The sequence below is a fragment of the Aquila chrysaetos genome, chromosome 20, assembly GCF_900496995.4.
Source record: "Aquila chrysaetos chrysaetos chromosome 20, bAquChr1.4, whole genome shotgun sequence".
Lineage (NCBI taxonomy): Eukaryota > Metazoa > Chordata > Aves > Accipitriformes > Accipitridae > Aquila > Aquila chrysaetos.
In genome coordinates this window covers 14,397,529-14,423,198 of record NC_044023.1, presented here as the reverse complement: position 1 = coordinate 14,423,198, position 25,670 = coordinate 14,397,529, and the positions used below count along the sequence as shown (strand labels likewise).

Genomic DNA, 25,670 nt, shown 5'->3' with positions numbered 1-25,670 from the left:
TCTCAGCCGATATTAATTCAATACCAAAAAAGACCACGACCCTGTTATGCAATGAACCCTGCTCTCAGAATTCAGGAGTTAATACAGCCTGACTGAAGCCTAAGTACAGGAGAATGAATACCTATCAACCAGCACTCAGTATTATCTGACATTGCAATGGCATGACCCACACAGCCCTCTCCTATTTCTTGCTGACATGTTTCAGACATCTAGCCAAACACAGCACTTTTTTCTGCATTGATTTTTTTATGAGAGTAATCTATATTATGAAGATCAAAGAGATAGCAATAAGGCATGCACTTGCTTTAGAGACATGAAATTAGACAAATTCCCAGTGCTAAGGTACAACCCTCAGCTGAAAGGACACATTTCACAGTGATTACAGATACAACCATATGCTGATACTACAATGGAAATTGTCAGGTACTGAAATGAAAGACTTGGGAATTTTTTCAAGGGTCATGAAGACAAAATTATACATTGCACAGAAAAGGAAAGATGCTGCAAAGAACTAGGAGAGTTGAGAAGCAACTGACAACTCTTCTTCTAAGTACTGTCAGAAGAGGCAAGACACTGGAGGGTACAGCAAGGGAAGATAGTAAGTGAAAAAGGGAAATTTGCTTAGGCTTTAGAAGCAAGTTTAAAGAGGAAGGCATTTCAGAGATAGGGAAGCAAACGAGCAAAAAAAGTTTTAAGAACCAGAATGACATTAGGCTTACAAACCCAACATTAAGTAGATGATAAAAAGTAAAGATCCTGAACATATTTGGAAGTGACTTTCATAGGGATTCTCTGACAATGAAAAAGCCAGAAAGGGTCAAAGATGAGTATGAGACTACAGAGTAACCAAGGAGAAATAACTGCAAGTTTCCTTGAAATAAATGGTTCATATAGGACAAGATAGTTGCATCTTACTTAGGGAACCATGAGGCATTTCCCAGTCAGTAAGAAACACGGGCAACGCATCCTCATGTCTAGGTGCAGTGGCAAAGGAAGGACAGCATCTTCCTTTTCCAAGTCTCTTGACTCTTCCCTTGTATCTTACCAGTACTGCTTTCAATCTTCACTTCTTTATTTACCAGACTCCCTTCCCACCAGAAATCACAGCTATTGGGGGGTGTACATGGGGGGGGGTGTGTGTGTGTACGGATTAATACTTCAGCGTATTTAAGATCTTTGAAATGTAATGAAGACAAATTTTGTCTAAAATATTTTAGGTAGAAACTTCAGAAGTGCTGTTTAAAGCAACGTTTGACTCTGACAAATACAGTTCTTTTAAAGCAACACTTTCACATTTCAACTGAGTTTTTACTATGTCTTTGATTTCTAGGACACTGAGAAGACTTCACTTCACATCTTCGTATCTTTTAGAACATCAAACCCTAAAGACTTTTGGCCACATTTTTATCCTTCGATTGATTATAAGGTGCAGAGTCATTGCTTTATGTTACAAATTAACAACACTTAAACGTCTTTTGGCTTATTTGGAAAGCTGAGTTTCACCAAACACACTCGGAAATCCTGGAGATAATTCCTAAATGAGTCACAAAAAATGTCATTTAACTGTGTCTAGTAAGGTACTCCATTTTTATTATTTCCAACTGCGCCTCTTGCATAAATCTCTTTCCACAGATTAACGAATTGTATAAGGTGAACACAATGTGAATAAAGCTAAAACAAACAAACAACCCCCCTACATAAACCTGTGACAATCTTTTATACTTTTCACTATTATTAAATTGGCATTCTATCACAGCACAGAGCCACTACTAAGTATAAGCCTAAGGTATGTAGGTCACTGCCCCAAAGAGCATAGTCTCAGTCACTCCTCCTGACCTGCCAGTGAAATCAGCCAAAATGACTTGTTTTTCCATTTTCAGAAGCCTAATTAGAAGTCCCACTATCATACTGAACAACTGAATACATTAAACATTATTATGAAAACTTTAGTGAGAGCAACAACCCACCAAAGGCCTCTCATGACAGGTAAGTCAGATTCATGAGGCAATTTCTACACTCCTCCCTAAGGGAAATGGCACCCACACCTGTGGTCTGGGACAGCATCATCAAAACCAGCCTGAGTGAGGTCCAGACACCGCTCTTCCTCACTCTGACAGTACCCAGTCACTGCTGTCCTCTCCCAAACCTCATGGGCAATTCTGCTCTCAGTCTCACTGTGGTCTAGATTTTAAAAAGACTCTTATCAAGTGAGTATTATCCTCAGGAACAGCACACAGCCAACTGCTCTGAAAGTATGCATCTATCACTTAAATAAGTAACCTTGCTCAAGCCAGGAGCCTCTTCTTTACAGCTAGGCCAGTAACTTTGAGAGAAACATTAGCTAGGCAATATAACTACAATAGCCAAACATAATCCAAATGTAGATCTGGGGGAAAATCTTCATTGAAGTAATATAAGTGTAGCAGAAAATGCTATCACTGGCACTGGCTTTAGTGTTTACACAGCCTTGGGTATAAGCTATTGTAAAATTAAGTATGAAAAGGGTAGGAGACAAGCATGTCACAGCTATGGTAATAACACTAGCGAGTTAAACAGTGTACTGGATTTACATACTTCACACCTCCTGTCACTGCCTTTTCTATAACCTCTTCCCCCTGTACACAACAGCTCATGCTCCCTTCTCACACACATGCATTCTGCCTGAGAGGATAAGACAACTGCAGCAGCAAAGAGGAAAGTTACAATTCCCACTCACATAGAAACCTTTCTACTTTCCGTTTCAATACCACACTTATCCTGTTATTTCCAAGACTTAATATATTCCTACCAAGGCTTTACTCTGTATCTCAAGGACTGCCATAGAAGCATGGTAAATACTTAAGTAATTAATCCACACACTTTCACAGCTGGATTGCTGCTGTTTTCTACTAACTTCAGGTTTGCAACACGCTACATTGCAGTGCACCACTGATGTTCTTGTCACCCTCTTCATTTTCCAGTTTTATACTACCCCTCCTGTCCAAGATGAACTTTTCCTAATACACTTCACACAACATCTTCAAAACCCAGTTAAACACACACACCTATATATACTTTTACACAGCCTTTCTCAATTAACAACTCCTCAAATAACTCATAGACATCCTACATTTCAACTATTACCTGTTGCCTCATATCTGTCCTTTAGGCAGAGGCGTATTTGAAAGGCACAGCAAATGTTGCATGCATTCCTAATATTTTTCTAGGTACATTTCCCATTTAAGACCACTTCAATAAGGCATAATGCTGTATTTTTATTTGGGTGCATAATTAAGAGTTGATTTCCTCCTATATGTAAAGAAAGATGATGATACACAGACATTCTTGTGGTTTAGCAATGAAAAACAAAGAAAAAAAGAATAATTTTGACTGCCTCCCAGTTTCCACCAGAAACCCAAGCTTAATTTTACATTCACTGCATTGTATTTTAAAGAGATTCCATCTGCTCTGTCTGTAGTACACATTAATATTCAGAAGACATCTGCAGTGTGCAGACCAAGCTTTTAATTGGAATCATGTCACAGCTACCATCACACAACACTGAATGTAAATGTTGGCTATCTGCACTTGGCAGCTGCTTGGCAGGCTTAATATAAAGTCCTACTGAGACTGATAGTGTCTTTAAATAATGCGGTATCAGGACATAAAAGGTATCTTGAAAAATCAAATATTTGCTATCATGAAACAGTTCTACAATGCTATCCATACCTAATATAGTTTACTAGCACCTTAAACTACTTACAAGCAAAATAGTTTATATTCAGCCATAATTTTCAAAGGGAGCCAACAGACTGATAAAACTAAACACATCTTTCATTATGGTATCTAAGCAAATCTAACTTGTACACAAAAGAGGGCAAATAAACTGAACTTCAGTGCAACTGAAATTGTGTAGTGAAGCTCAAAGCATCTATAAAAATCTAAAACTCGAACACTGCTAAGCATGTAAGAGCACCTGAATAAAAGAATTCAATTAACGGGTATGCTCAGTGATTTAAGACACTTTCCTATGTCAGACTAATTATTCTAGAATGAACAATATAGTTACCTTTTTTTAAGAAAAAAGCAACACTGAGTTAATAGCATAATCATTTGCTTCAAATCTTTCCCAAACCATGGTAACATAAAATTACATTTTCACAATCATATACATATTTTCAACTTGTACTCTTCTGTAAGTTTCTGACAAATGGGGCAGTGATCAGCAGTCTATATAGACAAAAGTGTATGTGTGTATATATATACACACACAAAGTTATCTGTCCAATACAAGCAACTAGTTGTTACACCAACAAACTGATCTTATACATGTTCCAAGGTATTTAAATCTTTCCAGTAGGTAAAAGGGACATAGGAACTCTAAGAACAGCAACACTTGCTTTTCATGAAATACACATTTTCTTGGGGAATTTGTCTCCCACTATCTTTGCCATAGTATCATAACAAACACTTTTTCACAAATCTAATGAAACTTCAATACCATAGCTCGTTAAGATATTGATATGTTGCCACAAAAATAATGACACAAGTAGAGGCAACATCAGAACAGAAAGTCATCACAATCCTACTGCTCTAACTCTAGTGCCCTTCTCCAATAGACTAATTGGCTTAACGGATACTGCTTAGCTTCAGTATAGCTTCCAACATAAATAAGTGAATTACACAGAAGGGGAATATGTAATTGTTTGTGCTCAGGGCATACACACATGGTCGGTCTCAAGCCTGTACTTACACATCTACCACCATTTTAGAACATATTATGGTGGAAGGGCAACGGGCAACAGAGAAAAAAAAAATCAGAGGACAGAGCGAGGTTTCAGTCCCAAACCTGAGCGCACAATGAGCCGAATGATAACCACTGATTGTAGCAGTACTTCCAATCTGTTTCAAAGGAAAGGAAAAAGGGCTCGTCTTAGCTTTTTCATCAGTGATATACAGCTGGTCTGCTCAAGTTTGCATTAGAACAGAAAGGAATAATTAACGTGGGCAGTTACGGACGAGATGCAGTATAAGAAGCTTTTCCTTTTGCCTCTTAGCTATTTACGGTCTCAGATAAAACAGATTGGAGTCAGTCTCACAGTCAGGTACTGTATCTCATGTGACAGACAGTAAGCAACAACTATAACTGAACTAGTTCTACAAAAGAGAGCAATTTAGAAGAAAAATATGGAAGAGAAGATTTGAAGCTCAGCAGAAACAACCGGCAACACTGACAAGGCGTGGTGTTTTATATACCCAGCATGGATGTTACAGAGCTATACTTGTCAGGTCAACCTGAGCTCAGGAGTGTATAATTAAAAGGTACCTAGGTAGGATTTAAGAATAGCATCCTACAGCTAAAACAGGAGACACATAAAAGCCCATAGTGCTTTGGTCGGGTCACTTCTAATTTCATTACCAATTCCTACTGTCATTACTGATTTGAATGATGAAACATAGCATTTTTTTATGTAAAACAAAGGTGAAATGGGTTGTGCTGTCATCTGATTTTATCTGTATAAAAGAGCAGAAGGAATTTCAATTAGAAACACCAGCATCAAGCGTCACTTCAAGCTGATTCAGAGCCTAATCTCACACATCCAAATTTAAATACGTAAGTACACTTGTGTATGCTAGGCAAGACGTGCTAGTTTCATGGTATCCAGGGCTGCATTAGCAGCAGTGTTGCCAGGTTGAGGGCAATGGTCCTTCCCTTCTACTCAGCCCTGGCAAGGCCACACCTGGAGGACTACTGTGTCAGTTCCAGGCTCCCCAATACAAGAGAGACATGGACATACTGGAGAGAGTCCAGCAAAAGGGCCACAAAGATGATGAAGGGACTAGAGCAGCTCTTGTATGAGGACAGGCTGAAAGAGCTGAGACTGTTAGCCTAGAGAAGATAAGGCTCAGGGGAGCTCTTATTAATACCTGAAGGGAAGGTGCAAAGACAATGGAGCCAGGCTCTTTTCAGTGGCACCCAGTGACAGGACAAGAGCCAATGGGCACAAACTGAAACACAGGAGGGTCCATCTGAACATGATGAAACACTTTCTTCCTGTGAGGGTGACCAAGCACTGGTGCAGGTTGCCCAAGAAGTTCTGGAGCCTCCATCCTTCAGAATACTTAAAAGCTATCTGGACATAGTCCTGGACAACCACTCTAGGCAGCCCTGCTTAACCAGGGAGGTTGGACGAGATGACCTCCAGAGGTCCCTTCCAACCTCAACCATCCTGTGGTTCCATAAAGATACTCTAACAGCTCATTAAAACTCATACTTTGCTTCCAGTTTAAGTTCCAATAGCAAGAAATCAAATAGAAGTAAACCTCATTTGCAGATAGATGCATAGAGGGACCCTGTAGTTTCAGACATCCTTTTTCCAGGTAGGTGACTATAAATTTTGACAGAGCCACAGTATAGGTTTTGGGCTGTTGGGGTTTAATTTGTTTGGCTGTTTTTTTAAAGGAGGAGGGGGAGAAAGGGAGGAAGAGAAGAGGCTGAGAAATAGCCTGGCCTTCTACAATTTCTTACCAGGGGCACATTCTCCATATTTGCAAACTGAGCACTTTCTTGGGCATTTTAAAAAATTTTCAGTGATGACCCTACTGCAACATACTAAACAAGTTCTTATTCTATTAATGCCACATAAAAGTCAACAAGCATCCACATCCCAGACAACCTCAACATACGTATCAGCCCTCTTAGCCAATGTCACAAAAGGCATCTATTATCAGTTGATCATCTACGATGACCTCTGCATCCTTCCCCACGTCACTGTTTTCTAGGATTTAGCACTCTATCCCATATACCTAATCACCACTGAAGACTCATTCTTGCCTAAAGAGTTTGAGAATGACCTTTCTCAAACCAGTCTTTCTCAAAAGATCAACAATTTGAAGAGCTGGCTCAATTCTCCTTGAAGTCTGATTTTGACAAGTTTTTTTATTAGGTGCTTAAAAAAGACCGAAGATGTGTTGCTGATTTGTGAAATAAAAAAAGTGTATTCAAAGAACTAGCATCCCCATATGTGGTACGTTCAAAAAAATACATTCGGAGAAAAAAATTGTATCATGCATCATATCACTTTTTTAATAACCAAAGCCAGAAAACCTTGGTCAGTTGTTTATATCAAGTTCTAGATATACTTGCAACAGAATTTATTGGTTTCCCAGTTGAAAAAAAAAAAAAAAAAAAAGGCAAACCAAAAACAAACACAAAAAAAAACCCCACACCAACCCACAACTTGTGTCCTATATACAGGTTTATCTACAGTAGTGATAGAAGAGATGCACAGGATTTACATGATTTTTATCCTGTAATGGTAGCTTCGGAATCACAGTGCTGGACACGTTTTTTTGCCTTGCTTCCCCTCATCTCTAGGGTGCAGGATCCTCTGTATGAGCACAACTGACTCTACAATTCATGTTAATTTTCTTGCCTGGTGCTTTACTAGGGAGACAACAAAACATGAATCGCACCCAGCCCTTCCGCACCACTGCAGCGGGTAGCACAGCCTCAGCTCTGAGGGAGGATGACAGCCAGTGGACTGAGGGGTGGCACAAAGTGATGAGATTGAAGGTACAGAAGAGTATCATGGATTCTACAGAAGAGTTACTAACACATCTCTGGCAATTCTGTGATTCTACATGTATGAAACATGAAGTACTATTTCATTACCAGTACAATTATATCCACCAATAATTCACAAGTGGATCTTGTTCCATTCAGACACAATTTGGTAACAGTTTCTTTTAGTAAATACTCAAATTTATTTATACTGTACTTTCTAAATATATATAGTTTAGATTTTTTAAAAGTTCAACTTCTAATCTGGGCAATCTTCAGGTTGTGATATACAACCAAATTATGATCAAAAATAACTTCTGTACTACATCTCAAAATTATGTATTTTATAGCTTTTCTTCCTTCAGATTTACGCATCTAAAAATATTAAGTCAACATTCAGCAAAGTTTACTTAAAACATATAGCTGTAAAAAGAATAATCTCCATGTGAAAAAAAAAAGTATTTTGAAAGACAACCCTCACACACACACTTCCAGTAATTGCATCCTGTGCACGTTCACGGGGAGAGGACTTGGGGAAAGAGGAAGGGTGAAGACAGATAGATTTGTCCCATTTCCTAAGAAGGGATAACAGTAAAAAAATCAGTGTGTTACCCCCAGGCCAGGGAAAATCCTCTTTTATGAAGTCATAGAATCATTTACGTTGGAAAAGACCTTTAAGATCATCGAGTCCAACTGTAAACCTAACACTGCTAAGTCCACCACTAAACCATGTCCCTAAGCACCACGCCTACAATGCTCATGAATGCTTGAAGTCCCTGCAAGAGGGCACAAATTAGCATTTATCCTAACATAAATATGCCAGTAACAATAAAAAAAAAATTCCCTAACCAAAGCAAGCTGCAGCAGGTGGCAAGTCCTACATGGTTCAGCTTCCAGATGAACTGATTTTTAGTAGCACTACTTCTAGTATGAAGCTCCCCACAGTCACTGTTACATACTACTTCAAAACAAATGGTACACATTACAAATCTTTTAGCTATGAAAAGTCAACCTGTGTCTGCATGTAAAAGCTATGAAAAAGAAAACCACTAGCAAAACCAGCACACATCATACAAAGTTACATTGTTCCATAGTGCTGTGAAAAAAATGACACAAGGCACAACACTTAATAATTAAATGTTTTCAGCAGCAAGAAATTAAAATTACTTCACAGGGATATGAGAGATGCTCATACAGAATACAAGAGAAACTGAAGCCCAGTTTACGGCTGTTTATGATAAAGTTACACAATCTCAAGATTAGAACTCAAATCATTACACAAATTATATCCAGTAATGTTTGATTTCTATACGCTTCAGAAAGTAGACTATTTAAAGTAACATCACCACTCTGAATAGTATTAACTTTTAGCATTTTAGAAAAGAATACTCATGGAACCTTTCCCCTGCCCTTCCCCAAAGGTGTCAAAGACAGAAGACTGAATGTTAGTCTATTTTAATGAGCCATCTTTCATAACTTATCCCTGAGAAAGCTTTGACTCTTACAAATACTTATGAATTTTAATTAGAAACATTGATAACATAAAATGTTAAAAAACTGTTTCAGAACACTTATGTAAAAAAAAAAAGTTAACACCATCATCTTTGAATTTCCATTCCAGGGCTGTCCATGAGATGTCTTTCATAGAGGGGTACTCCCCATATCCATGACAACCTGAGACTGACCAGTTCCTTACACTACAGCATGTCCTTGAGGAAGCAATTCTTCCTGAATGATCAGGATTAGCACAAGTGTTGCCACAGAAATGGCAGTGTTTACTGGAGCCCCAACAGGAAAAATCACACAAATATTTTTATTTTTCTTTTCTTAAAATCTCTTCTACGGAATTTTTTTCTCAATAGGAAGCAGAAAACAATATGCTATCCCAAGGGAGGAAGAACCAAAATGGAAATGAAGGGCCATTGTGACATCCTGCTTTTTAACAGTTTGCCAATATACAATCACCAAGAACAAGGAACTTGGCACTACAGTTTATTCAAAAATACACAGGAAAACTATAAAGTAATTTCTCAATCTTCACCTAAAAAACACACAGTTTACTTCCCATACAAACTCCATACATGTTTTTAGACTGCTCTCCAACAAGAGAAGCAGTACTTTAAGCTTTGCAATCCTTCACTGCATACCACTCAGTTTCAGAGGACAGAAACAGTTACCGATGGAACGACATCTTTTTACCAAAACCACCACTTCATCTCCAACTTGCAATTCTAATCCTTCTTCACACAGCAGGTCAGAGAGAAATTTTGTGACAATTTGCTCAATTTTGCTGGTAAGGCCCCTGACCATAGACCATCTTGGTATGGACTTCACCAACACCCAAAAGGAGTGCAGGGTTCCAGACTTTTGTAAGATGACCTCAGAACGAAACCTGACATCATGCCAGTTGGAAACCGAGTTCCTGCAGGCTGTATACCATTTCTGAGGAGAAGCAAAGCTGTTCTTCAAGCCACCCTCAGAAAGTTAACAGGAAATAGAAAGAGGGAACAGAGTGTGGCTTAAAATTTTTTTGAAAAATAAAAATCAAGCTTGTTTGTTGTTGTTGTTTTTAAATTATCATAAAAGCAGTGCTACAGAAGGAATACCTGCAGTCCCTTCCCCCATGCCTTGAAGGCCAGCCGTTAGAGATGTCTTCCCCCGTAAAGGGAATTTCCAAGTCTATACTCAGAGAAGAATTGCCATTACTCATCATTTGCAATTTCTACATAGAAAAGAAATGCCCCAGTATGGAAAGGGCTAGTAGCAAAACTGCTACTAATAAAATGCTGGGCTTTATTATACCTGACTTATCGTATATTTATGAAACAGAGGCCAAATCCTAGCAGTGTGGTAGCTTTCTTCTGATCTCCTCTCTCTTCTAAATATCCTACCCATTAAAGCACCCAGAGAACACTGCCATGATCACCACAATTTTCACAGCCTCACAGACAAAACAGAAATGACCACAAAGCAGCTGCTTGTTCTATGTAACAGATTTCTGGAGTTTCCACTTGATAGTACCTCTTTCAGATCCGTACTTTTAAAAGAAAAGGATCCTTTTGCAGTAAAGGATCTCATAAACACACACCCTTTAGTGGAATTAGTACCTTGGTGCAAGGCCTTTATACATCGGTGGTTCATCCACACTCAAGATTTCTCAGATTCCCCACTAGTTACTTTTCTAACAAATGTTCTTATGATTTATGATTTACCTTGTCTGTTTCATATTACAGAGATGCATAAAGATACTAAAAATGCAGAGTGCAGAAGAGTACACATCATTTGCTGTGGAACTGATGGTACCTCAGGAAAAAAATTAAACCTACATGAATCAAAGAATCTTGATGTATCAAAAAACACCAAACAATTGTTACATACCAAAGAAGTACTGATGCAAAGCCAGGCATGAAACACAAAGATGCAAATGCAGTAGCATATCTAAAGGAATCTAAAGGACCATTACAGAGGCAAGAATAACATCCCTGTAAAAGAGGAGCCAGTACGTTTGTTAGAGTTACATTTGTCACTGTCTCCCTCTTCTTTCACAAAAAATTATGAATGATCATTCATGAAGTTGAAAACGTTACTAAAGCCAGTGAGAAACATTCATAGCTCATCTTGGCTACACTTCCAGTCTTCATTTGAATAATGAGCAAATGCTCTTTGTTAAACATTAATGCTTTTTAATGACTGACTGGTGAATAATTTGAAGCAAGCTTGTTCTCCGTTGTCTCCTCCTCTTTCCCAAGATCTCCATTCTTCTATTCTAGGTAAGAGGGTACAACTAAACTTCAGTATTAGCACAAGGGGAAAGATGGCACTCTGCAACACTGACAGAATTGTCTCAGCACTCTAATACTAGTTTATTAAACGAAAAAAAAAACAGCACAGTTAAAAAGAAGCTAGCGTTCAGTACAATATCTAGTATTGCGATACAATAATTTCCTTTAGCTTAATTTTAGAACCAGCTAGAAGAATCCAATTTTGGAAGTTTCATACAATTTTTCTTACAATACACTTTTTCAACATGGAAACACAAGCTTTTAAGAATTCAGCAATCATTTACAAAAGCTAGTTATCCACTTCCTTTATAGTTAGTTACACTCTTTTTAGAGGCTAGTACACAGAGTAATGCAGTTTCTATTTGCCCAAAGTAACAGCAGGATACTAAAAGAGCAGAAACTGAGTCTAGAATTTAATTTATCTATACAGTTATAGCTAGTATCAAAAGCTCTTTCAGGAAATATCAAGCTTTACAGTGAAGTGAAAAGTTACTAGCACGCAATAGACCACAAATATGAATTTAAAAGAAATTTAAAACAAAAAAAAGGTATCGCTTGCTTCCTCACATTTTAGGATGTACAGATCACTTAAGGAAACCAGAATGATTATGTCAAGCCACTAAGAGCAAACTGGAATAAGAGGATATCTTTCTCGAGAGATTGTAAGGACTGTCTAATAAATGCTATAGGAATAATAACAGTGCTGATGTCAGGATGTTACAAATAACTCTAAGTATACTATGTCAGAATTGCAAGAAACTTATCTTTTAAAATTAACACAGAAGTTCCTCCTTCCTGATGTAAACCAATACACGTTTAGCATTAGTCAGTGATATCTGCACATTTCAGTCAACTCATCTACAATTCTCTGTTTCTCAGCCAGACACCAGTTTTTATCCCTTCACTTCATACTTTCAGTTCTTTTACTACCTCAGGTAAGAACAATGTATTACACCTGTATTTTACTTAAATCTTCATTTGTACTGAAGATTACTGATGAAACCTTCCTTCAGGCTCCACTGAGATACAAATGGTGACTTCCTTAGAACCACATCACTTAAAGTCCTAGTCTAATCTTGTAACAGAGTAAATACAATCTTAAGAAAGCTGAAACGCAAGTCTTTTGTGATAAGCAAATACAGAAGCAAAAAGAATTCCAGAAAAAAGCTTTAGATATTTTATCCAAGTAACTAAAGAGAAATTAAATCAGTCTTCCTTAATACTTAGAAACTATCTTCAAAGTTCCCCTGTGTAAACAAGATAAATATAGTGAGTGAAGTTCCATTAGTACTAACAGCAGTTACTCTATTTAATCCTTCAGATTTAAGTCAGTGAGAACTGTCTCTGCAAAAGCAAAGACGTGCAAGTACAGTAGCTGCACAATAGTAGTCTTTCACTTGGTATTTTTTATGTTAAACATGTTCAAGACCCTATGCTGCCAAGACCTATCAAAATTAGAAAATTAAATGTAGAAATATATTCCTCTTAAAACATGGATGCATCACTAATACTTTGCTTTATAATTGATTTAATGTTATTGATGGTGATCAAGAATAAATAAAACTCTGAAGCTTCAGCACCTTCAGGTTGCTAGGCTTGCTTACACATACACCCTTTTAAAACATATTATAAAGAAAGTATGTGTATTCCTTTCTTTGTATACTAAACTCAAAGGCTTTAAACAGTTAGATCATAATCTAGAGCTTCTTCCTCCCTCTCCCTAAAAATCTAGAGACTACTTAAGTAAGGTACAAAACACCTTTGTTATAATTACTATTAAGCCGCGTGAGTCAGTCAAATTTCAAAGGAAAAAAAAAAAAAAGATGTAGCACTAGTAATTATCAGATTATGAAAGTGCCCACTGTGCTACCTCGATTTTAAATAGAGTAGCTAATCTTTGGACTGAATTTGCATCATACAATGTGATACTACTGTAAAACAGGTGTTCTGCAAAGAGAGGTTCTTTTAATGTTAAGGACAAAACAAAAAAACAACAGAGTGAGGAGAGAGCTACTGTGCTTTATTCCATACATGTTAAGTTACTGGGAAGAAGTAGGTAGGTGAAAGAACTACTAAAAAGTTAAAAGTACTTTCATTTTAAAGGTGACAATATCTCACCGGAACACTTAAAATAACCCATGAATCTGAATTACAGCTGAAAACTTGAACAGCATTCTTCAGAAGGACCACTCTTCTCCTTATTCTATCCTTCAAAAGTCTCAACATCATCTGACTTCCATCATTCTATAAATTCCCTTGAATTATTCCAGGAAAACAGCAAGGAGTTATGCCTGACCTGTAAATTGATGTAGGCAGAGCATAAATTCTTTGTGACTGATGTAACACAGTTATTCCTGAAGAATTCCACAGGACATATCAGCCAAGTACAGAATAAGAAAGCATAAGCAAATGATGCTTAAGAATAAGGACAGTAGTAAGTAATCTGAAACAGTTTTAATTTAATATTAAGCACTTCTGTTAACAATTAAAAAGATTCTGTTAACAATTAAAAATATTTCAAAGATGGACTGAACTCTTACTCAGTATCGCGTCCAAGATCTAATGATGTAAAAGTACGTTTCCCTACTCCCTTCTGCTCAGATATCCTATTGATGTTTTAAAGATGACATTTAACAAATCCTTGAATTTTAATTGAGAAGCTCAGTGCAGAACTAAACAGGATCTTTTCACCTGTTCATCTAGATTCATACGCACCATCTTCCTTCATAACAATAGAGCATACTGAAGAGGATTACTTCACAAGCAACATATTAAGAAGTGTCCTCTTTTGCTCAGGGAGCAGCTGAGAAGCACACAATCTCTCCTTCAATATCAAGCTGAAACCCTAGGAAGGAAAAATGTGATTTGCACTAAAATACCTGTCATTGATTAAGATATCAGAGTTGCTCAAGTTAGTAAATAACCCCAAAAATGTTTTTGTTTCACTGTTAAGTTATACTTAACAACTCCAAGAATACAGGTGTTTTGTTAAGTAACTGATTACTGTTACAAACAAGGAGACATAAAATGGAAAGTTAACAGTGCAGCACCTTGCACCTTTGTGCAATTGCTTCAACTGACAGGGAAGGAAAGCTGCCAGCCTTCCTTCAGATATGCTACTCACAAGAGAAGGTTTCCCAAAGTCATGACTTGGTCTCAAACAATGGAGAGAACATTGTAGTGAGGTGGCTGGAGATAGGATGAGAGGAAATGGCCTCAAGTTGTGGCACAGGAGGTTTAGATTGGATATTAGGAAAAATGTCTTTACTGAGAGGGTTGTCAGGTATTGGAAAAGGCTGCCCAGGGAAGTGGTTGAGTCACCATCCCTGGAGGTATTCAAAAAGCATGTAGACAAGGCACTTCAGGACATGGTTTAGTGGGCATGGTTGATCGTTGGACTCGATGATCTTAAAGGTCTTTTCCAACCTAAATGATTCTATGATTCTATGATTTCTGTGGCTTTAATTTCACAGCCTTAACACATCCATTCGGAGCTTTCTTGTTAAAATCACAAGTGTCATAGTCAAGGACACATTTTAAGAATACATATCCAACCTTGGTTACATCCTCAGCCTGATTTTTTAAATTGTCAGTTTGCATCTTTTCCCGACTCTATCAACTTGTCAATTTTGCAGTTATACCAATCAAATAAAGGCTCTGAGGAAAGCTTTTTATGTATATATTCTCTGCCACAGCCCACTGGATGAATGTTTCTGCAGGTTTCCCCCCCTACTATCATAATTTTCTTTCCAAACATTCCTTACACTCCACACTCTGCTGAACAACCACATCCTGACATCCTTTGATCACATATACAAAAACAACTAAAATGAGGGATGAAACCCCAGGGGGTTCAGAGAATAAACATAAACCTGGAAGTAACTTCTTAAGTGTCACAAGAGCACAGAAGTCTTTTTTGTAGTCTAGTTAGTTTCAGTGACTTTTACCACATTGATGGAGTGCCATTATGGCAGAAAATGAACCACTGGTGTCACTATGACTACATGAAGACATTTGCCACGTGGTTTACACCAAAGGCCAAGCGTTCATTCTGATTTTAAGTTATTGCTCCCTTCTATTACCATATGCACTCAAAGCATACAAAAAAAACAGATAACTTACCTGAAGTGTTCTCTAACCCATAGCATGCAGATACAGCCTAGTGAGATATACAAATTTAATACTGTGCCAGAAGCAGAAACATGACCACAACCACATTATTTGTGCAGACATCTTTCATACACCCAACATATACAACCAGGTTAATTATTTAAACTAGCTTTAAATTTTTTTAACATAATACTTTAAAAAACTACCACTGCTCAATTTCATCTTTATATTTTAAAACAGACATGGAAACATTTTTCAACATCCATTGGACCTGTCTTTACAACTCAAAGATAACAAAATGTTAATCTAGGAAAACGCAGTGAAATTAATCAGTCTTTCCTAAATTGTCCAAGATGAAAAAATGCAATCTCAGTAAACAGTACTAGGGCCCATTCAATGAGATTATCTGAGACTCTTTCATTTTGTGTGTTTTCTCTATCTTTAAGTGTTCTTTAAATGCTGAGCAGTCTATAAGCACACAGGATCTGGTCTTCTACAACAAGGCAGAAGTATTTTTCCTATCTATAAAATTCTCAGAAGACAGAGATATCAAAACCGTGGACTTAACATTTTCTCGTTAACAAAGCCTTCTATGACAACAGTTATAACAGAAATCTAAAAAACACATAGCCATGGTTGACTGTCACCCACACTGTTAAACATTGTAAGAATCATTGCCCTGACCCTATAGGGAGACCCTTGCCTGCTGTTAAATAGAAGGCAGCACTCTTCCTCCCCCAGGTCTTTGAAACTGCAAGGAGGGAATAGCACGCATTTTCAGATAAGAAGCAAGACAGCATTACTGACAGTGCCACTTGCCTAAAGGGCTCTGACTACAACAAGTGACTCTGACCTGCCTTGTTAATTTAATTTTCTTTCTGACTAAGACAGAAAGATGATAAGCAGGAACTTAAAGCAAAGGAACCACTCTCCTGCTTTGGACAGCCTCACCACATAAAGCTGTATTTGAGAAGTTGTTTGCCACCATCAAGTTTTTAGATTTTATTTAACTTCAGAGGATCCTTTCAGCTTTCAGTTGCCAACGTTCACCAGGAAAACTTTACGCTTACTTCCCTGGAGAAGGTCTTTCAAACCCTGAAACAAAATAAACTGATCAAGAAAGAGAAAAGTTGCTTTCAATGACATTAAAAGCTCTGGTGGAGTGGGATTTTTTTGCTTATGTTTTTTGTTAGTTTGGTTGGATTTTTTAAGGAAAACACTATATACTGAGATATTGCACATTTTTAAAAAGTTACATCCAACTATTTAGTGCAATTTTCCAATCTAGAACTTTTTAAAAAAATAATACATTTTACAAGAAACTATAACTTCTTGTATATTTAGAGATGCTTGAAAATATTGCTGACTTGGGTTGCAAGACAAACAAATTCACTTGCAATTATTATCATAAATCTGTGCTCACACTTGCACATCCCCTTAACTTCAATCCAGTGACCACCAGTGTCCACCTCTTTACCCTTCAACTTCCTTCTTTTCTTCCTCATGCCCTAAACAGAACATCTCTCTCATTAGAAAAAATAATCATTCAAATCTAGACAGTAACTGCAAACTGCTTTTTCATTCATTCGGACTGTACATTTTATTCTTGTCCTCTCGCATATTTCGTGTCCAGTTGAGGTCGTGTATTTTCAAAAGCAGAAACTGTGTTTTACTTTGTAAAGCTCCCAGCCTAAAAGGGCTGCAAAAATAGCGGGTCTCTCAATGCTTCCTTAATCAAAACAACGATTCGTTCCACAAGTCAATTTCTTGTTGTTTCTTTAAAATTGTTAACTAGAGAAAAGACGTAAGAACACACTACATCCACAAGGTGACATACAGTAATTGGTCTAAAAGGGAATCCTTTGTCAATAAAAGTCAGAAGCCTTTACTCACTTTATAGGTCAAGGGCACAAGGCCTCCAAATGAGGGCACTGAAAGTTTAAGAAAAGCACACCTTTCCTCGCCTTTCCCTCTCCCCTTAAGTCACCTTCTAATAAGGAGAGAGTATTCAGCAATTTACAGTCCAAAATTCTGGGTGTGCCAAGAAGTACTGTTCACAAACATTTTAAATAACTTTCTGCATTGAAGCTCAATTACAGTTCAAATTATAAACACTGCGCATTGCGCAACATACACAGTATGTTTTGACAGAATAAAAATGGAAGTATCACAAGTGGCGTTTCATTGTCCAGGTCAGGTAAGTCTATCTTAGAGAGTGTCAGTGTAAACAGGAATATACAGGCGGTTTTGATTTTTTGCTATTTAGCAACATATTAAAAAGTTCTTTCAGTGCTTTATAATAACCACTTTAAACATGCAACAGTGGCGATAAACATCGCCAGCTTCGGTGAAAAAACCATTTGTCCACAACGATTTAAAGACAGAAACGTAAAGATAAGTACAGAAGAGATTGCACAATAACACATGATCTTCCATATCACATGCTTGGCAGTACGCTCGATTCACTCCGATAACTCTGGTCAGACCCCAGGCGCAATTTTGGCCGTTACACGGCGGCTCTGTACATCTGCTTTTTGACGCCCCACGCGGGGAAAGAGCCTCTTACTGGAGCCTACGGGCCCAACGTCAGGGCGAGCAAGGCTTTCCCCCGAGAGGACAGTTTCCCCCGCAAGCCTACAGCTTCCCCACGGCACGGCTGACACCCTGCCGAGAGCCGCCGAGGGAAGGACCCCGCCGAAGGCGCCCAGCACGACCCGCCACGGCACCGCCGCGCTGCGAGAGGACGCGGCCGAAGCCTCTCCCCCATTCAATCCATCCCGCCCGCTCTCGCCCCGCAGCCCCCAGCAGCGGCAGCAGCCGCCGGGGCAGCGGCCCCGAGGTCGGGGCGGCGGAGGCGCCCGCCCGGCCTTCCGGGCTGCCTCCCCCCCACACCTCGGGGGGCAGGAGCCCGCCGGCTCCCGGCCCTTCCTCGCCGCCGCGGGTAGCCCCCCGCCGCCGTCCCTCACCGCTACGGGCAGCCCCTCACAGCCTCCTCCCCCCCCCGCCGCCGGTACTTACGCTCGAAGTCGGAGTCGGAGTCCTCGTCGCCGCGGTCGGGCTCCTCTTCGCCGTTGGACTCGGTCTGCATGGGCTCCCCGTCGAAGCTGACCACCCTGCGGCCGCCGCCGGCCGCCTCCTGGTCGCGGGCATCCCGCAGGCGGGCGAAGTAGTCGGCGGCGAAGCCCAGCAGGTCGGACGGCCGGTGCCGCAGCACCTCCACCGTGTAGCCCTGCAGCAGCTCGGTGAGGCCCGGCGGGATCTCGATGCTCATGGTGCCGGCGACCGAGGAGGAGGCCGCCGCCTCCCCCCCCCCTCACCCTCCCTCCGCAGCCGGCTGTGGCGGTGGCGGGCTCGGGGCCTCCCTCCGCGGGCGCTGACTGACTCCCGCCGCTCCGGTCACACGAGCCGCGCCGGAGGGGAGGGGGGGCGGGGCGGGGAGGAGAAGAAGGAGGGTAGGGGCGGGGGGGGGGGGGGGGGGATGGACGGGAGCGGCGCCGGCTGCGCAGGCGCGGGAGCGGGCGCGGGGCCAATGGCCGCGCAGGCGTCGAGCGGGGAGGCGCGTGCGTCACTGCGAGGCGCGGCGCTGAGCGGGGGAGCCGGGCACGAGGGGGGCGGCGGCGGCGGCGGCGCGCGCGGTGCGGGGTGGGGGGGGGGGGCACCGGCACCGGGCGTCCGCCCGCCCGCCAGCAACACGGGGGCGGAACCGTAGGAGCCCCAGCAGGGGACGGGTATCCCGGGACGGGGTGAGGGGACGGCGGGGAGATGGTTGTGCGGGTGGTTCGGCTGGGGGAAAGGCGCTGAGGGCCTGCGCTTCGGAACGGGCTGAAACCATGGGACAGCAGTCACGGAGGTTCGGGGAGGGGTCCCTGCGTGGTAGCTGCACGCCTTTGGAGCAAAGCTGCCTGTGCCGGTGTGGGGAGAGGTGAAGGTCAGCCGTGGGCGATCGTGCAGGCCCTTGCCTCTCATCAGCCAGGGCCTGGGCTGGCCGGGAGTGGATGGGGACAGCGGGCAGGAGGCCGTTACTGCTGCTCTTTTTGTTGTTTTCCTTCTTCCACAGCAGTGACCCCACATGCTGATCGCTGCTTCTCTTTCCTCGCAGTGTCCGTGAGGGTGTTTAAAAGCTCCCCCACGAGCGGGAGAAGGAGGTTTTCTTTGACCTTGGTCGGATCTAATCTGCATCTTGATCTGACCCTTGGTTGCAATTAGATTTAGGACCTCTGACCCCTCTGGTTTCGTGACAGAATTAAAGTCATTAAAGAAATATTCTTCAAACTAGTGAGCACAAGAGAAGAAGCATGCAGGTCTTCACACCTTTTGGTAGAAGCTGAATAAAGCCATCATGGCACTGTCTGTGAAATGGTGGCAGTAGTATTGATCTGCTTAATCCTCAGTGCCCGAGAGCATTAAAGATGAGGAACTTCAGAAAAGTGAAATATCTCATTAATGCTTATACGTGTGAGCTTTGGAGATGCCTATCTGTATGTTGTTAAATGTGCTTTATTCAGATTTTTGCTTGTATTCTTTGTACAAAACCTGTTAGCCGTTTGTGTGTACAAGGGAGGTTTGGCAGATGCCCAGGGGTAGGCGATGGGCTGCGTGGCTTGGAGCCATCCACCCTTAAGGTTTGACGTTGCTGGAAAGCTAGTCTTGGAAGAAAATAGGCCTGTGCAAACATGAGTCGAGGGGAATAGGGATGTTGGCTTAGTGACGCTGCTGCATGTTGTCAGTGTAAATATTTTTATTTAATTCTTCTTTTGTTTCAACAATAAAAGGGCAGAATCAACTGTACTCAAAATAGAAAATTTCACTTAGAAGCCCAGAATTGGCTGAGGCAATTTACTGTGTGATTTGGTTTTGTTTGCTCATGTGCCAAAGGGTCCTCTCGCTTATCCAGATGGTTCTCACCACACTCCCATACAAAGATAGTCTGTTCATCGCTGTTGCATGGAGGGTGCAACAGCCGATCCCAGAACAACCCATTCAGTGCTTTTTCTGAATTTATTCTCAGTGAGGGAGGACAGTTGGAAATCTCGTGGCACTTATTACAGCACCCAGCCTTTCGTAGATGGTGTTCTCTGTAATACAGCTCCCATATTTTTATGCAGACTAAGATTACATCCTGCATCCATCCAAAATGAATAAATTAAAAAAAAGCACAGGAGGTAGATTTGCCACTTCTCATCAGTTTATCTGGAGATTTCATATGAAGCCATTTCTCTTCATTTTTATTCTTTTCTACAGCAGGCACAACAATTGCTGTATCCCTTTTCTCAAAAGATAATTGATACTGATTTTTCATTTACCACTCTTACCATATTATCTTTCTCATGGTCTCAAACAACACAAGACAGCACATTTCACTGCTCAATGTATATACTCTAACTACTAGTGGAATTGGTACAGGGAAATGGTTCTGATCAGCGAGAAAACCATATTTGGTTAGTCCCCCAGAAAATTAAGATTTCTGATGAGATATTTCATTTGCCAGTTGGGTGCTGAAGATACTACTGGTGGTACAGAGGTAAAAATGAAATTTTAAAAGTGCTGTAAAAATGAAAAAACAATATACTAATAAAAAGCATTGTCAAGTAGGGTCAGAGGAAGACAGTGAAAGTCTAATTCCAGGGGAATACACTTACTTTTCTTTCCCACTCTCTTGCACAACAGCCAGCCACCTGACAATTGCCTGCTTTTGGCATTAGTCAGCTCTTGTATTAGCTTTTAATGTTTGTTGATAATTTTCTCTCATTTGTGCCTGTGGATATAAATCTGGTTATTTATATGAAAAAATGTGTTACCAGTAAATATTGTTAAGTCTCTGAAGAGCTACATTGTGTTAGCCTTCTGATATTTATATGTCCACACATAACTAATCAGCTTCAGAGGAAAGTAAACAGCAGAGGTCTGTTTAGCCTCTTTCTGAAGGTCAATGGACAAAATAAAAAGCATCCAAGGTCACATGAAGCACATTTTCAAGCTGGTATACACCATAGTTTATCCCATTTCTTTATATACCTTTTTATTTTGTGATCATCAAAATTGACGGCACCTATGTGCAAGAGACTTGTCTGTGATCAAGTTAATTGTAATACTTCCTGCTGTGCATACATATAGCTCATCATACGCTTTCTTTCACCCTGAATTTGCATAGCTTTTTTAATTATTACTATAATAAGCGTCCACATTAAAAGAATGGTAGAAAATAAATTAGGAAATGTACTTGCAGCCTTAATTTGATCCCCTTTATAATAACATTTTTAATTCATGCAGCATGACCAATGCAATTTCTTTCCGCTGGCTTCATGGCGTATTCAGCACCCACTATGGAATTAGGTAAGACTTGTGTAACTGATGAAGCTAGTCCTGACAGTATTCCTACCAAAAAATATATATCATATTTTCTCCTAATAATTTCTTAGTATCTGAAAGCTATTCCCGTATTTATCATGTGTCTGTGCTCCCGAATGTTGAGGTCTCTTCCCTTCACTTTCTCTGTCCTACCCAGTGCTATTTGACTTTGATGCGCCCTTAGTGAAACTATGATGGAGCTTCAGTGCTTGTCCTACTAGCAGGAGCAGTGAAGTTGCAAGCAAAAAAGCAAAATAGTCTGTGTAGTCTTGCATTGGGGAAAAATAATCAGATTAAACCTCCAGACTGGCTCCTTAAAAAGTAAAATAAATCCTTTTATAACAAGTAATAATTTACTTCTCATAAACCTGTCAGCACCAGCCAGAGCTCAGACACTGTATAAACATACATACATCTTGGATTAATTACCCTTGCCTTCAAATTCGCTGCAAGTAATTCAGTACAAGGATAATGCAAGAAAACACTAAATATTCTGGTGGTTGGTATTAGAAAACACAATCTCTTGTTTAAGGGCAGTTAGATTAATTACCAAGAGTATAGCTTTTGCATGTTGTTGCAGATGACACACTAGCAAGCCCTCTCCAGTCGGGCATGTCCCAAAGCAGTCCTCCCTGCAAGCCGGGTTCAGGGCCTTCTGCAAACAAAGTGAAATCCTGCCCTTGCCCTGCTGAGTTGGGGAGTTCAGTTGTGTGGGATGCTCTTGGCACAAAAAGCGTGAACTGATGAGGAGTAGATTCAGCACTAGCTTTGAAATTAAGTGGTTGCTTTAGTTTTGAATTATTTGTTGGTTCTACCCATTTTCCTGTGTTTCCTGCCTGGTAACTACTTTAGTTCACTGCAGATTTTTAAAGCCCTCCATCCAACATCATGGAGCCATAGAGTTGAGGACAAACAAACGGAACTGTTTGATAATCTTATGCAAAACGTTATAAACCTCAGGATATCACGTTTTCAGCATCCCCCTGTGTGCTGAAGCCAGTGGCCAGGATTTGTCCCTGTCTCAGGCAGGACAGGAGGAGATTCTGCTTGGGGACGGCACATAAGCCTGGCTACTGTCTGCAGCCTGGTCCCCATGTAGTCCTCTAGCATCTCCAGTTGTTCTGTTAGGGATGTCAGAGGGTACATCCCTGGCTATTCCTTTCCATTTCCAGTTTGAGCACTGCCGTTTGAGTCTCACATCTTTTGAAGCTGCAAGTGTAGTCTGCTTCCAGGATGTCTCACAGAAGCAAGTTCCAGAAGTTAAATACCTGCTAGGTAAAGCAGCACTTCTCTTTCCTCAGTTTTGAAACACTCCTCCCAGATTTACCAAATGCCCCCTGCTCCTGGTATTGCAGGATTTCGTGAATGATGGTTCTGCATGTGTTTTATTTGCTACTTTGTGATTTTGTAAACCTTGATCTTATCTTGCTTCAGCATTCTGAAAATTAAGGCCGCACGGTCTTACCAGTCTCTCCTCCAAAGGCAGCTGCTTCATCCCCAGGATCACATTAAATGCTCTTTTCTGTACCTGCTCAACTTTACTATGCCTTTCATGAGCACTGTGTGCAGGTCTGGTCTCCACATGTCAGAATGTGCGCTCACCGCGGTTTTACACAGCAGAAAAACGATGCTGTCTGTTTTGTTCTCTAACACGTTTCCTTGGGAGTTTTTTGGCTGCCACATCATAATGAACGGAAGGTATCCAGTCTTCATTTTAAGATATAAAAAGATGAAAAAATTCCTACTTGCCTTGGTCTGTTTCTCCAGCGGCTGACCACCCTCATTGTAAAAAACATGCTGAGTTTTGTATTTTAGATTTTCTATGTTTAACCTTCTGACTTTGTTTTTCTACCTACTGCTTGCTCCTGTCGCTGTAAATGTGCATATACATCATATAACTTTGTGCATAACGTACACAAAACTTGGGAGTTTTCATTTTAGCAGGGGAAGTAATACTAACAAAAGACAGAGTGATTCTGGGCTTAGCTACCAGGATGCAGAGATCCTTCAACACAGCGTGCAAGATAAAACTGCTTCTCCTGTCTGTTTTGTTTTCTTCTGAGGAAAGACTAAACCTCAGAAACAAAGCTTTGGTACTCTAACCAGCCAGTTTGCTTGTGGCAGTAAGCAAGATTCAGTATATATTTTTCTTGGTAGCTTTTAGAGTGAGTAGCTTGAGTACTGTGTATTTCAAAAAATGATATGGGACTGTCTATCACTCGTACAAAGACAGGAGAAAAAAATCAGCCTTTTGAATAAATATATATAAATAATGGTGTCAGCTGAAATATGTTACTTTGCCACTACCTTTAGTCCATCAAACATATTTCAGATAATTCTTGGGAAGATACTTTGTTGTATTTGTTGATAAATCTCAAAGTATTGAGTTAGGAGAAACATCTCTACAAACGTCCAGATTTTCATTGGCATAATTCAGTTTATGAACACAGAAAACACTGGTTCTATTGGTAACAATTACAATTTTTCGGGCAGTGGGAAACACCAATTTTAAAATACCTGATTTTGTCAAACATTTGTCCTAGCCATTACCTAGATATAAAAAGAACTATCTCTGAATATCACTCACGTCATACTTATGACGTAAAATGGCATGTGTATGAATGTAGGTAAAAGTAGTCTCTGCAATGTAAGACATGGGCAATGACCATGTTGTTTAAACTACCCTGAGCAACACTACGTAGCAGGTGTAAAGTTTGTGGGTTCCACATCAGAGGAGCCCTAAGCAATGGCACTCCAATGTGCAAGCAGGGGATATTCAAGTAAGAACTTAGCTAATCATTTGGTTCTCTTGCATACAAAGTGAAAACCATACCCACTTTGGTTGTACTTTAGTTTCTGTCCCCAGCACTGAGAACATCACATGAAGAATTTCTCCGGTGAGGTTGGTATGAATTCTGGGCAGAGGGAGCTGGTGGGAATAGACCTTTGTGCATGTCCCGTGTTAGCCAGTCACTCACCGGATAGCCCTGACCCTGCTGGAATGGCTGTGTTGGCGTTACAGGATATGGGCATTGCTACTAAATAAAGGTAGGTTTTATATTGTTTTGAGAGAAGACAGAAAATTAACCTGCCTGTGTGTTGTTCAAAAACTAATCTGAATCCGAAGTATCAGTTTCTATCTGCGTTCTCCAGCAGAACCTGTTCAAACAAAAGTCTGTTGAAGTTAAGGGGTGTGTCCCACAAAGAGCTCTGAAATTCGTTTCTTCCTTGAGCCTTTGCTTGCAAATCTGGTATTGTCTTTTACTGTATGTAAACACTTGTGCCTTCCCTCCCTATCTTCTCACATTTCTGCCTGACGCAGTTGAGGTTATCAGCATTTCTGTAATGTGGTTCCAACCTGCCACTACCTGTCCCATGGAGCACTTCAGACACGTATCGCCCTATCACTATTGCTACAGCTCCTGTTTTCACATCGTCCATCATCACCTCTGTCCCCTGAATGTTATTAACCATTTCTCACAACTTGGCATATTCCCATTTGTCACGTATCTTCACTAGCTTCTTATCAAATAACCATTGCCATTCCCAAAATTTCACCCCTGAGGTTTGCCCCAAATCCGTAATCTCTCCCTCACCCCATCTTGCTCGTCTCCCCCCCTGGGGCACCTTGAGCCTCCTTCCAGACTAAGCCTGCCTTTCTCCCTCCTCTTGCAGCACTTGATCCCTTGCCAAATCAGGAGTCACGCCGTCTTTGCTCTTTGGCCTCATTTTATGGTAACTGCAAGACGCAAGCCGTTAACACGTTTCACTGTTCCCAGTGTTTATGTCGCTGCCCCTGCCCTTTGGTGCCCACAGGTCCACCCCATCCGCGCAAGTGCCTGCTGTACACAAACACAGGGCAGTACTACGGTGGATGTTATGTGAGG

The 25,670-nt window shown here is 40.6% G+C and overlaps 1 protein-coding gene and 1 long non-coding RNA gene across 2 annotated transcripts in view; one reads left to right on the top strand and one right to left on the bottom strand.

Annotated features, from left to right (window-relative positions):
- PRKAR2A (protein kinase cAMP-dependent type II regulatory subunit alpha) overlaps positions 1-18,866 on the bottom strand; it is a 70,070-nt gene extending 51,204 nt beyond the window's left edge. The window contains exon 1 of the mRNA XM_030043612.2: positions 18,454-18,866. Coding sequence (XP_029899472.1) covers positions 18,454-18,706 — 253 coding nt within the window. The 5' untranslated portion in view covers positions 18,707-18,866. The remainder of the gene's footprint in view (positions 1-18,453) is intronic.
- Positions 18,867-19,019: 153 nt separating this feature from the next.
- Positions 19,020-24,056, top strand: LOC115333409. The gene is made up of 2 exons (XR_003920787.1): positions 19,020-19,178; positions 19,535-24,056. It is a non-coding gene; the product is annotated as an uncharacterized LOC115333409 (long non-coding RNA).
- Positions 24,057-25,670: the final 1,614 nt, after the last annotated feature.